Source organism: Hemicordylus capensis, chromosome 4 (genome assembly GCF_027244095.1).
Source record: "Hemicordylus capensis ecotype Gifberg chromosome 4, rHemCap1.1.pri, whole genome shotgun sequence".
Taxonomy (NCBI): Eukaryota; Metazoa; Chordata; class Lepidosauria; order Squamata; family Cordylidae; genus Hemicordylus; species Hemicordylus capensis.
The window spans coordinates 104,169,026-104,182,518 of NC_069660.1; the positions used below are offsets into that span (position 1 = coordinate 104,169,026).

At 42.0% G+C, this 13,493-nt stretch overlaps 1 protein-coding gene across 4 annotated transcripts in view; it reads left to right on the top strand.

The window, feature by feature from the left end:
- Window positions 1-13,493, top strand: part of DNAJC6 (DnaJ heat shock protein family (Hsp40) member C6) — a 90,450-nt gene that overhangs the window by 42,785 nt on the left and 34,172 nt on the right. For all 4 annotated transcript variants that reach the window (XM_053249030.1, XM_053249028.1, XM_053249027.1 and 1 more), the window contains 2 exons: window positions 435-484; window positions 614-762. In XM_053249030.1, the coding sequence (XP_053105005.1) occupies window positions 435-484; window positions 614-762 (199 nt within the window). The remainder of the gene's footprint in view (window positions 1-434; window positions 485-613; window positions 763-13,493) is intronic.

The window sequence follows — 13,493 nt, forward strand, 5'->3', positions numbered from 1 at the left end:
TGGGTGTCCAAAATGTCTTCATCTAGTTGAGGACTTGAAGTGTTACCTCATGTAATTTTTTTTCTGTTGTCTGACTGTGATTTGGTGTTAACCTATTAAGTATCCACATTTGCCCTTACAGTAAGGAAAATGAAAGCTAAATTTGTGGGGACCTCGGGGGCAGGGAGTCCAGTTGTTTGATTTGTATCTTTAATTTTGCTTATGCTCTGATATTGAATTTGTTCCACATATATATTCTTTCTTTTTCCCTCATGCCCCTTGGCATGTACAATAACAAGTTGGATGGTGATACATAAGGCTGATCATGTGAATAGGTTTTAATGGGTTGTCTTGAGATATAGGTCTTACGCTGTGCCCCTTTAAATTCTGATATGTGTATATACTGTATAACCAGCATCTCTTTTCTTGTCTTCCCTTGTTACCTTATTTTATAGCTACACCAAGGGAGAACTAGATATTTCTTATATTACCTCAAGAATTATTGGTAAGTGTGTCGGTTACTTCAAGTAATAAAACACTCCACATACAGCATTGCAATAATCTAAAACTTCTGAATGCTATTTTCCCCTCTGTTGTAGTTTAGAATGTAAACTTGCCTTTTTATTTCTTATAGTGATGTCATTTCCTGCTGAAGGAGTTGAACTGGGATTTAGGAATCATATTGAGGACGTGCGGACCTTCTTGGATTCAAGACATTCTGATCACTACACAGTTTTCAACTTGTCACCGAAATCTTATCGTAGTGCCAGGTTTCATAATAGGGTAAGTTACTTTCTGCTGCTATAGTGATATGTTAGAGATGATCTGAAGGTATTCATGTTGGTAAAATTAGGTATACCACTTTTGTGTGGACTATGGTATAAAAGGGAATTATGTAGGCAGTACCATGTCCATCTTCCTTTTGAAAGAGGCAGCCCAGTGGAAAAGTAGCAGTTTAAAATTTGGACAGGTAAAAACAGTACAATGCAAGAGAACTTGATATAAACTATCTGCAGTAAAGGTAGCTATTTTAGCTACTATAATTTCAAGATTTGGTTCTGTCTTTCTGCTGGAGAATGGGAAGAGTGTGCAATTTTTGTACAACAAACTGTCGGTTCCATGCATATAATTGTCCCTTAGCTCTTATAAGGCTCTCCAAATGTCAAACTATTTAAAAGGTTAGTGGTCTGGTCTCTTCCACTGGATTGTTCACTGCACACCACGATCTCTCCTCCATGGCCCATCTGCGTGCGCGATCTGAGATATGTTAGTGAGTGCATACTTGTCTTACTGTTACAGTATCTACAGCTGCATTGTGTACAAAGGAGAAAACTGTAATATCAGCGTGCCAAACGATAGTTATGGTTCTGGATTTGTAAACTAGTAGGAGAGTTTAATGTCTGATGAATCCATCATTTATTTATTTATGTATTTATTTTCTTATTTATTGTTAAATGTATATACCGCCTTTCATTAAAACAATCCCACGGTGGTTTACACAAAAATTAAAACAAGACTATAACAAGTACATAATTAAAATATAAGCTAAAATATAAAAATGTAGATCTGACTAAAAAGATTTAAAATACAAGCCTAAAATAACCATACAAAATAGAAAGAAGGAGCAGTAGAGACAATAGTATAAAAGCTATTATACTATAATAGGGTAAAAAGCCAAGATTTCAAATGCTTTCTAAAAAATTGTGATGGAGACCAAGGAGTGAATAGCCACCAGGAGAGCATTGCAGAGTCTTGGGGCAGCAACAGAGAAGGCCCTGTCCCACGTGCATGACAATTGAGCCTCCCTCATTGTCGGCATCCGGAGCAGAGCTGCTTCAGATGACCTCGTCAAGCGGGCAGCAACCCTTGGGAGCAGGCGGTCCCTCAGTTATCCTGGGCCCAAACGGTTAAGGGCTTTAAATGTCAAAACCAGCACCTTGAATTGGATCCGGAAACAAACTGGTAACCAGTGGAGCTCTTTCAAAATGGGCATGATGTGATCCCAGTGGGCAGCTCCAGATAAAACCTTAGCTGACGCATTTTGCACTAGCTGCAGTTTCCAAATATTCTTCAAGGGCAGGCCCACGTAGAGCATGTTACAGTAATCCAGCCGTGGCATGACTAAGGCATGGGTAACTGTGGCCAGATCTGCCTTCTCGAGAAAAGGACATAGCAGGCACACTAGCTGAAGCCATGCAAAGACACCCCTGGTTACCGCCTCCACCTGAGCTTACTGACGGCCAGCCGACGACTCCAGTTGAGATGCAGAATTGTGGGACGTTTCACGTGGTCAGTGAAGTGCATGTGTCTTACGCAGTGACTGTATTGTTAGTCACAATGATTTTCAAATCCATGAGTTATAGTATACAGTAATATTATTTGGTCCTGCAAGCCTGTAGCATTTTTTCAGCACTTCACTGTTTATCTGATACTAGTAAAAGAAATGACTATTGGGATGATCAATGGTACTTTAAAACGCACTTGCGTGATGATGATTCCAGTTTGCATGTTCTAACAGCTCTTCCACCTGTGTACTTGGAAGAGGAAAAAAGATCTTAGTTCATCGGTTTTTCTGCAGTGGTTTTGCACCATAATCTTCCAAATCAGGAAGAAAGTAACTGAACCCTCTTCAAAGTATACATGTGGAGAATAACTTGGTGGGCACTGAGTGAGTGTGTCTCAGTCCTAATCAAGGCAGGCTGGATGGGGGAGGGCAATCACCACTACAGAAAAGTAGTTGCCCCCCATTTCTGTTTCAGAAATATAACATGTGGGACACACTTCACCCCCAGACATGCACTCTGCCTTTTCTGTGCCATCCTATCCCTCCCACCCACCCACCCCCAATGCCACTACAGGCTCTAAGCTGCTACTCTGGCTGAGAATGGTTTGTCTTTCCTCCCCATCACCATCCTGTATAGTATTCAGCACAAGGAAATCTTGAACTAAGTTTTTTGCTCCTTGGAGCTTTGTACACCACTGCATTAGGTGAAAAGAAGTGGCGGGGACTAAATCTGGCTGGGGGGGGGGGGAACAGAAGAGCAACTAGCTGCTGCAGGCTGCTCAAGCCACCTGCTAGTGTATTGCTGCACCACTTCTGCCTTCCTTAAACCCTATTGCTCTCCACAAACCCTGCCTAGAGCACAAGTACATGAATGCAGCTGTAGTTCAGTGATAGAGTGCATAGGTGGCATGCAGATGATTCTAAATTGAATCCAAAGTAGGACCTCTGTCTAAAATGTTAACATCTTCCAGGCAGTCTAGACCTTGGGTGGCAAAAAGCCCAAAGAACCGTGTAGCTTTTAGGTCAAAGTGCCGGGGAGGAGCCAGCTGTTGTGGTGCACATTGGCACCGACAGTGTTGGGAAATGTAGTTGGGAGGTCCTGGAAGCCAAATTTAGGCTTATAGGTAGCATATTGAAGTCCAGGACCCCTAAGGTAGCATTCTCAGAAATGCTACCAGTTCCACACACAGGTTCAGTAAGACAAGCAGAGCTGAGGGATCTCAATGCGTGAATGAGATGTTGGTGCCGGGAGGAGGGGTTTAGATTTGTTAGGCATTGGGATATATTTTGGGGCAAGCAAAGCCTATACAAAAGGGATGGACTGCATAAGATAGAACCAGACTGTAGGCACTTTAAAAGGTCGCAGAGAAGCTTTTAAAATGATGCCTGGAGATTTTTCACACATGGCTCTATGCCTTGGGGTATCTGAAGAGCGAATCTGCTTCGCAGCAGATGCGAGGCATTTGAGGGATAAGATGGACCATTCGCATAGCCATCAGCACCTCTCTCAACACCTTTGGAGAAAGCAGAAGCCCCAGAGGTTTTCCCCCCAAAAAGCTGATGGAAATAGAGGATTTTTTTTAAACCCCAGACATAACTCAGGCTAAGCTAGAATTCACAGCCTGCCTTCAGAGAAAAACAAAGCCCTATCTGTCCTGGTCCCTGATAGCCTGCAGGGAGATCAGGTTAAATCCAGTGAATATGTGGACTGGCACACTCCAATCAGGAGTGGATTTTGGGGGAAAGCCCTGTCTGTAAAACCTCCTGGCAAATAGCAGACAGGAACTAGGCAGTATCCAGTTTGGCAAATGTCATCCCTTAAGATGCGAGGCTGTAAGAGATTCAGATAAAACAGAAGGGGACAGAATAGACAGAATAGATATAGTGGGCATAACAGAAACATGGTGGAACAGTGCGAACCAGTGGGACACTGTTATCCCTGGATATAAACTCTATAGAAAGGACAGGGAGGGGCACCTTGGAGGTGGAGTAGCACTGTATGTTAGAGAAGGGATAATAGCTAACAAGCTAGAAAACGTGGGAAGATTGGAGTCCTCCACAGAAACCCCATTGAATGACAATACAAGATCCGGAAGGAAAAGTGCTACTGGGGATGTGCTATTGCCCTCCGGATCAAAAACCTGACAGTGATTGGGAGTTGCAGAAGGAAATCAGGGAGAGGTCAAGGAGAGACATATGCAGTAATAATGGGTGACTTCAATTACTGGATTAATGACTGGGTAAATTCACAGTCAAGTAATGACAAAGAGGTCAAATGTCTAGATACACTGAATGACTGTACCTTAGAACAATTGGTCATGGAACTAACCAGAGAGAAGACAACCTTGGACTTAATCCTGAGTGGCACCCAGGACCTGGTGTGTGATGTCAGTGTCATGGACCCTTTAGGGAACAGTGACCATAGTGTGATCAAATTCAGCATACATGCGGGGAGAGAATCACCAAGGATGTCTAACACAGACATCTTGAATTTCAGAAGATGAAACTTCTGTAAAATGAGTATGGTGAAAAGAAAGCTGAAAGGGAAAATCAGGAGAGTCACTTCGCTCCAGAATGCATGGAGTTTACTTAAAACCACAATACTAGAAGCCCAGTTAGAATGTATATCAAAAAGGAGGAAAGGTACCACCAAGACCAAGGATGTCAGCATGGCTAACCAGTAAAGTCAAGGAAGCTATAAAGGGGAAGAAGACTTCCTTCAGAAATTGGAGGTCCTGCCCAAATAAAGAGAACAGAAAAGAGCACAAACTCTGGCAAAAGAAATGCAAGGTGGCAATAAGGGAGGCAAAAAGAGAGTTTGAGAAACATTTAGCTAAAAGCATCAAGAGGAATAACAAAAACTTCTTTAAATACATCAGAAGCAGGAAACCTGCCAGGGAGGTGGTTGGGCCATTAGACAATGAGGGAGTGAAAGGGATTATTAAGGAGGATATGGAGGTTGCAGAGAAGCTAAATGAGTTCTTTGCAGCTGTCTTCATGGCAGAGGATACTAAGCGTATGCTTGTTCCTGAACTGGGCTTCTCAGGGACAGAGGCTAAATAACTGAGTCAGATAGCGGTGACAAGAGATGATGTTCTAAACTGTCTGGAAAAATTAAAAAACTAGGAAATTGCCAGGGCCAGACAGCATCCACCCAAGAGTCCTTGAACTAAAACGTGAAATTGCTGAACTCTTTGCAAAAATATATAACTTATCCTTACAATCAGGCTCAGTACCAAAGGACTGGAAAGTAGCAAATGTAACACCGATTTTCAAAAAGGGATCCAGGGAAATTACAGGCCGTAGCAAATGTAACACCGTTTTTCAAAAAGGGATCCAGGGAAATTACAGGCCGATCTGGGAAATTACAGGCCTTATAGCTTAACATCTGTTCCTGGCAGAGTGATAGACAGAATTCTCAAGGATAAAATTGTTAAACATATAGAAGAACAGGCCCTGTTGAAGGAGAACCAGCATGACTTCTGCAAAGGTAAATCTTGGCTCACCAACCTTTTGAAGTTAGAGTGTGATCCAGCTGACATACAGGTGAAACTCGGAAAATTAGAATATCGTGCAAAAGTCTATTAATTTCAGTAATGCAAATTAAAAGGTGAAACTGATATATGAGACAGACGCATTACATGCAAAGCGAGATAAGTCAAGCCTTAATTTGTTATAATTGTGATGATCATGGTGTACAGCTCATGAAAACCCCAAATCCACAATCTCAGAAAATTAGAATATTACATGGAACCAAGAAGACAAGGATTGAAGAATAGAACAATATCGGACCTCTGAAAAGTATACAGTGTACTGTGCTTGATTGGCCAGCAAACTCGCCTGACCTGACCCCATAGAGAATCTATGGGGCATTGCCAAGAGAAGGATGAGAGACATGAGACCAAACAATGCAGAATTGCTGAAGGCCGCTAATGAAGCATCCTGGTCTTCCATAATACCTCATCAGTGCCTTAGGCTGATAGCATCCATGCCACGCCGCATTGAGGCAGTAATTGCTGCAAAAGGGGCCCAAACCAAGTACTGAATACATATGCATGCTTATACTTTTCAGAGGTCCGATATTGTTCTATTCTTCAATCCTTGTCTTCTTGGTTCCATGTAATATTCTAATTTTCTGAGATTGTGGATTTGGGGTTTTCATGAGCTGTACTCCATGATCATCACAATTATAACAAATTAAAGCTTGACTTATCTCGCTTTGCATGTAATGCGTCTGTCTCATATATCAGTTTCACCTTTTAATTTGCATTACTGAAATTAATGGACTTTTGCATGATATTCTAATTTTCCGAGTTTCACCTGTAGTATACTTGGACTTTCAAAAAGCTTTAGACAAGGTTCCTTATCAAAGACTCTTGAGAAAATTTAGCATTGATGGGATAAGGGGGGCAGGTTGATGTTTGGATTGGCAACTGGTTGAGGACAGGAAACAGAGGGTAGGTATAAATAACGAGTTTTCACAACTAAGAAAGAAGTGTGGTCCCCCATGGATCTGTACTGGGACCAGTGCTTTTAGTTTGTTCATAAATGGAACTAGAAGTTGGGGTAAGCAACAAGGTGGCCAGATTTTCAGATGACACCAAACTATTTAGGGTAGTGAAATCCAAAACAGATTGTGAGGAGCTCCAAAAGGATCTCTCCAAACTGGCTGAGTGGGTGAGAAAATGGCAAATGCTGTTCAAAGTTGGCAAGCATAAAATGATGCATATTGGGGCAAAAAACCACAGCTTCACATATATGATGATGGGATCTGAGCTCTTGGTGACTGACCAGGAGAGGGATTTTGGGGTTGTGGTGGACAGCTTGTTGAAAGTGTCAACTCAATGTGTGGAAGCTGTGGAAAAGGCCAATTCATGCTCGGGATCATTAGGAAGGTGATTGAAAATAAATCTGCTAATATTATAATGCCCTTATACAATGGTGCAGCCACACTTGGAGTACTGCAGACAATTCTGGTCACCATACATAAAGAAGAACATTGTAGAACTGGAAAAGGTGCAGAAGAGGGCAACCAAGATGATCTGGGGTCTAGAGCACCTTTCTTATGTGGAAAGGCTACAACACCTGGAACTTTTTAGTTTAGAAAAAAAGATGACTGTGGGGAGACATGATAGCAGTGTATACAATCATGCATGGTGTGGAGAAAGTGGATAGAAAATTTTTCTCCTTCTTGCATAACGCTAGAACTTGTTTGCCAAGAAATTTAGGACCAACAAAAGGAAGTACTTTTTCACACAACATATAATCTTGTGGCAGAATTCTCTGCTGCAAGATGTGGTGACCACCAACAATCTGGATGACCTTAAGACAGGTTTGAATAACTTCATGGAGGAGAGGTCTATGAATGGCTACTAGACTGAGGACTATAGGCCACCTCCAGCCTCAGAGTCAGGATGCCTCTGAATACTGGTCACAGGGGAGTAACAGCAGGAAACAGGGCATGCGTGGATTACTGTGTGAAACAGGATGCTAGGCTAGTTGGGCCTGATCCAGCTGGGCTGTCCTTGTGTTCTTATGTGAATATTGTCATGTGTTGGTAATTTTTTTTTTTAAATACAGCACTATCAGTGAATCATGTCGTACTTCCAATACTTGTTTGGAAGTACATTTAGTTGAAATGCATGAGATTTACTACTGTGTGAAGATTGAGATTTTGTAAAATCTTGGAAACCCAGCAATATAGGATGTACTTGTTAGAGAGACTACTACCTGGAGATGCCAGGGCTTGAACCTGGGATGTTCTGCATACAAAGTCTACAGCACCCGTCCCATTGTATACCCAAGATTATGCAGAAAGCTTACTCTTTCTGCAAAATTTTAAAATGTTTAACCTTTTTATAGCCCAAATGAAAGATGTAGGCCCTTGTATATGCAAAAGCATGTAATAAATTAGGCTGCTTAAATCCCATGGATTTCCAAGGGACTTAAGCAGGTTAATTGTCTGTACGATTACATCCCTTAAGTTATCACAGGGTTCTTTGTACTATTGCTATTGTACTGTATTTTTTGTTAGCTAACTTTTCCTTTTCTGAGATATGTTGCAGTTTTCAAAGGGGCAGCATTTTGAGGAACACGAATAAAAATTTAGCCTTTGCAAGTAAACAAATATTGTGTTCTGTAATGGTTGAACAAAATGTTAGTGCTGTCCTGGTAGTTAGTGGTCCATATCCAAGGACCTATTCTACACAATTCAATTTCAGACTTCAGATTTTCCAAACATCAAAATTTACTATCCTTACATTGCCACTGTTCTCAGTTACAGAACAGTTGAACACTGTTATTTTGGCTCCTAAAATTATCAGAGACTTTTTGCATTAATTTTTTTGTCTACACTTTTTTCTAACAATATTTTCCCTCACAAATTATAGAACGCTTAACTTGAAAATGACCTAAATATACACATGGGATAAATGAATAGTTGTAGACTCTCTTAAATGTGATTCTCAGATAATAGCTTACAGTCAGCTGTGTTGAGGCCTAGTTAGAGGATATTTTAGTTTATGGTTCATTGGTCGTATTGACACAGCAACGGCTTGTCTTAGGATAACAGCAGTGAACAATCTAGACTAATTGCACATGCAATCTCATTAATTCTAAAGCAGTAAAGGGAAAAGGCAGGGAAAACAGCCCTGCTGTTGAGTCTGGCTCTTTATAGCCTGTTGCACTGTGATAGAAAACCCCTTTATTGATCTGTGTTTGATATGCTAACCCCCTGCTAATTTGGCAAAGATATGCTAACCCCTGCTAACTTGGCAAAGAGGCACCTTTTAACGTGGTGATTCTCTTTATTTAGCAAGGGGAGAGTAACTGGCCCTATCCACCCCCAGCATAGTACCTCCAGTGACTGTTGCTGGTGTCTATCTTATGTTTCTTTTTAGACTGTGAGCCCTTTGAGGACAGGTATCAATCTTATTTATCTATTTATTTATTATTTCTCTGTGTAAACCTTGATTCCTCCCACCTGGACAATTACAGACCTGTATCTAACCTTCCCTTTTTGGGCAAGGTGATAGAGCGTGTGGTGGCGTCCCAGCTGCAGAGGGTCTTGGATGATATGGATTATCTGGACCCTTTTCAATCTGGCTTCCGCCCCAGATACGGGACTGAAACTGCCTTGGTCGTGCTAGTGGATGACCTACACCGGGAACTAGACAGGGGGAGTGCGTCCCTCTTGGTTCTGCTGGACCTCTCAGCGGCATTCAGTACCATCAACCATGGTATCCTTCTGGACCGCCTCTTGAGTATGGAAATTGGAGGCACTGTGTTGCAGTGGTTCCATTCCTTTCTTGGGGGGAGGGTCCAGAAAGTGGTGCTGGGGGACTACTGCTCGGCCCCATGGCCATTGGCCTGTGGGGTCTGCAGGGTTTGGTTTTGTCCTCCATGCTGTTTAACATCTACATGAAGCCACTGGGAGAGGTCATCTGGGGATTTGGATTGAGTTGTCAGCAATATGCAGATGACACTCAGCTCTATCTCTCCTTGTCACCTGGTCCTAGGGAGGCGGTGGATGTCCTGAATCGGGGATTGGAGGCCGTGATGGGTTGGATGTGGGCTAATAAACCGAGACTGAATCCAGACAAGACGGAGGTAATGTTGGTCAGTAGGAGAGCCAATCGGGATGAGGTGATTCTACCTGTTCTAGATGGGGTTGCACTCCCCTTGAAGGCACAAGTACGCAGCTTGGGGTTATTATTGGACCCGGCTCTGCTTTTGGAATCTCAGGTGGAGGTGGTGGCCAGGGGTGCCTTTGCATGGCTTCGGCTAGTGCATCAGCTGTGTCCCTTTCTCACGAAGGCAGATCTGGCCACAGTTACCCATGTCTTAGTCACGGCTGGGTTAATGTAATGTGCTCTACGTGGGTCTGCCCTTGAAGAATATCCAGAAACTGCAGCTTGTACAAAATGAGGCAGCTAGGGTTCTATCTGGAGCCGCCCGGTGTGATCATATCACACCTATTTCAAAAGAGCTGCACTGGGTACTAGTGTGTTTCTGGGTCCAATTCAAGGTGCTGGTTTTGACCTTTTAAAGCCTTTAAAGGTTTGGGCCTGGGATACTTGAGGGACCACCTGCTCCCAAGGATTGCTGACCGCTTGACGAGATTATCTGAGGGGCTTCTGCTCTGGGTGCCAACAATGAGGGAGGCTCGGCTGTCGTGCACTCGGGACATGGCTTTCTCTGTTGCTGCCCTCTGTTGCTGAATTTGGAATGCTCTCCCAGTGGTTATTCGCTCCTCAGTCTCCATCACAGTTTTTAGGAAGCTTGTTAAATCTTGGCTTTTAATCCAGGCCTTTACATGATTGTTTTATTGCTGCTTCTGTGTGTTTTTATCTGTGTATGGTTTTTATGTTTGTGTATTATATATTTTAAATCAGATTTGTTATTTTTAGCTTAATACTTTTAGCTGTTGTTTTTATTATGTTTTTTAACTTTTCTAAACTGCCTTGTGATTGTTTTTAATGAAAGGCGGTATATAAATTTAACAATAAATAAATAAAACCGCCATGAGCCATTTTTGGAAGGGCAGTATAGAAATCAAATTATTATTACTATTATGATTTATTGTTCACACAGTCAGACAGGTGTTATTGACTGGTTTGTTTTATCCAGACATTGAGTCCTTCCCAAGGACCTGGGATGGCTGAATTTTATTATCAGTGTTGTTGCTGTTATTATAGATATTGTTGCAAAATATAGGCTGTTCCCAGTAATGTTGCTTTTTGTAATTGGCTGATGGTGATTTCTGTGGCCCCTGTGGTGCTGAGGTGCTCTTCAAAATCTTTTGGAATTGCACCTAGGGTGCCAATTACCACTGGGATTATTTTGGTCTTTTTCTGCCACAGTCTTTCAATTTCAATTTGTAGATCTTTGTATTTGGTGATTTTTTCTATTTCTTTTTCTTCTATTTTGCTATCCCCTGGTATTGCTATGTCGATTATTTTGACTTGTTTTTCTTTCTTCTCGACTACACCTATATCTGGTGTATTGTGTGGCAGATGTTTGTCTGTTTGTAGTCGGAAGTCCCATAATATTTTTACATCTTCATTTTCTACAACTTTTTCAATTTTATGGTCCCACCAGTTTTTGGCTACAGGTAGCTTGTATTTTTTGCAGATGTTCCAGTTTATCATCCCTGCTACCTAGTCATACCTTTGTTTGTAGTCAGTCTGTGCGATCTTTTTACAACAGCTGATTAGGTGGTCCGCGGTTTCATCTGATTCTTTACAAAGGTGGCACTTGCTGTTTGTGGTGGATTTTTCGACTTTTGCTCTTATTGCATTTGTTCTTAGTGCGTGTTCTTGTGCAGCCAGTATTAAACCCTCTGTTTCTTTCTTCAAGCTGCCATTCTTAAGCCATTGCCAGGTCTTGGTGATGTTTGATTTTCCACTTATATTGTGCAAATATTGACCATGCAGGGGCTTATTTTTCCATTTTTCTGTTCAGTTCTTGACTTGTTCTTTCTTGTAGGCCTGCTTTGTTTCATTGGTGTTTAATAGTTTCTCATTATTGACCATTTTAAGTGCATCTTCTTCACTGTCCTTGATATATTCTTCAAGGCCTCTTTTCTCCTCCTCTACTGTTTGATGGACTTGCAGCATTCCTCTTCCACCTGAGTTGCGAGGGAGGTATAGCCTATCTACATCACTGCGGTGGTGCAGAGCATGATTGATGGTCATGATTTTCCTGGTCTTACAATCTAGTGTCTCTAGCTCTGCCTGGGTCGAGTCTATTATTCCTGCGGTGTATCTGATCAGGTAGAGGCCAGGTGTTTATGGTGTGTATGGTGTTCCCGCCATTGAGTTTGGACTTGAGGATTTTTCTAACTCTCCTGATGTATTCACTTCCAATTTTTCTTTTAACTTCAGTGTGTGCGATGTTATCGGCCTGGAGAATGCCCAAGTATTTGTAATGTTCTTTCTCTTCCAGGTTCTTGATGTTGCTTCCATTGGGCAGTTCTATTCCTTCTGTTTTTCTTATTTTTCTTGTGTTCATTATTAATGCAGCACACTTGTCTAGTCCAAACTCCATTGCTATATCGCTACAGAATATACGGACAGTGTTTAGCAGTGATTCGATTTCTGACTGGGACTTTCCATAAAAACTTCAGATTATCCATGTACAGCAGATGGTTTATTTTACTTGATATTTTAGATGTCTGGTATCCGAGGCCTGTTTTGTTTAGTATTTGTGAAAGTGGAGTCATGGCGATTACAAACAACAGAGGGGATAGTGAGTCCCATTATTATTATTATTATTATTATTATTATTATTATTATTATTATTATTATTTTATTTCCTATAAGTCAGTTTGCATCCTTGATGTGCCATAAAGGCAAGGGATGAATGTGACATCTTTGTTTTAGAAATGGGCCCTGCTCAGTGGCAATCCTGGGAACGTAGACATCAAAGTAATTGCCAACTCCTCCCTTTTATTTAGATACTGTGTATTTACATTTACATCTCACTCTTCCTCCAAGGAGCTCAGAATAGTGTACGTGGTTATGTTTGTCATCATAACAACCCTGTGAGGCAGATTAGGCTGAGATTGGTTCAGAGTCATCCAGTAAGTTTCATGGCTGAATGGGGATTTGAACTTGGGTCTCCCTACTGCTAATCCAGGGCTCTGTCCACAACACCACACTAACTCTTGTTTGAGGTGTCCGTCAAACTTAGATGTATAGTAATAGGCCAAAACATCTAACCCCCCCTCCCCCCCTTTATGGCCCATCCTACTGGCAAGATGAATTCATAATTATATTTTTACCCTATCCTTCTTTCAAGGAACTTGGGGCAGTGTACACTGCATTTTACCCCCACCCCTACTACATTTTATCCTTGGAACAACAAGACTGGTTAGGCTGAGAGAAAGTAACTGGCCCAAGGTCGCCCAGTGAGTTTCATGGCTGAGTGGTGATTTGCACTGGCTCTCCTAAGTCCTAGTCTGACACTCTAATAACTATACTGGCTGTCATAAGGAACTTAAGTGGAGCTTCTTTACAATACAAAGTGGCTGCTCTCATGGGTAGCCTAGCCTGGGATCCATGCCCAGCCAAACCCTGCTTTTAAGCCTGGCTCTTAGCTGAGGTTATGGGAGTGAGGTTCCCTTAACCCAGCTGCCAGGATCGTGTGTCTCCTTGGGCTGCATGAAATGGGAATAGAGGCAGTTGCCACAGATACAGCTGCCTAGAGTGCCCATCTGAAGGGGGGAATC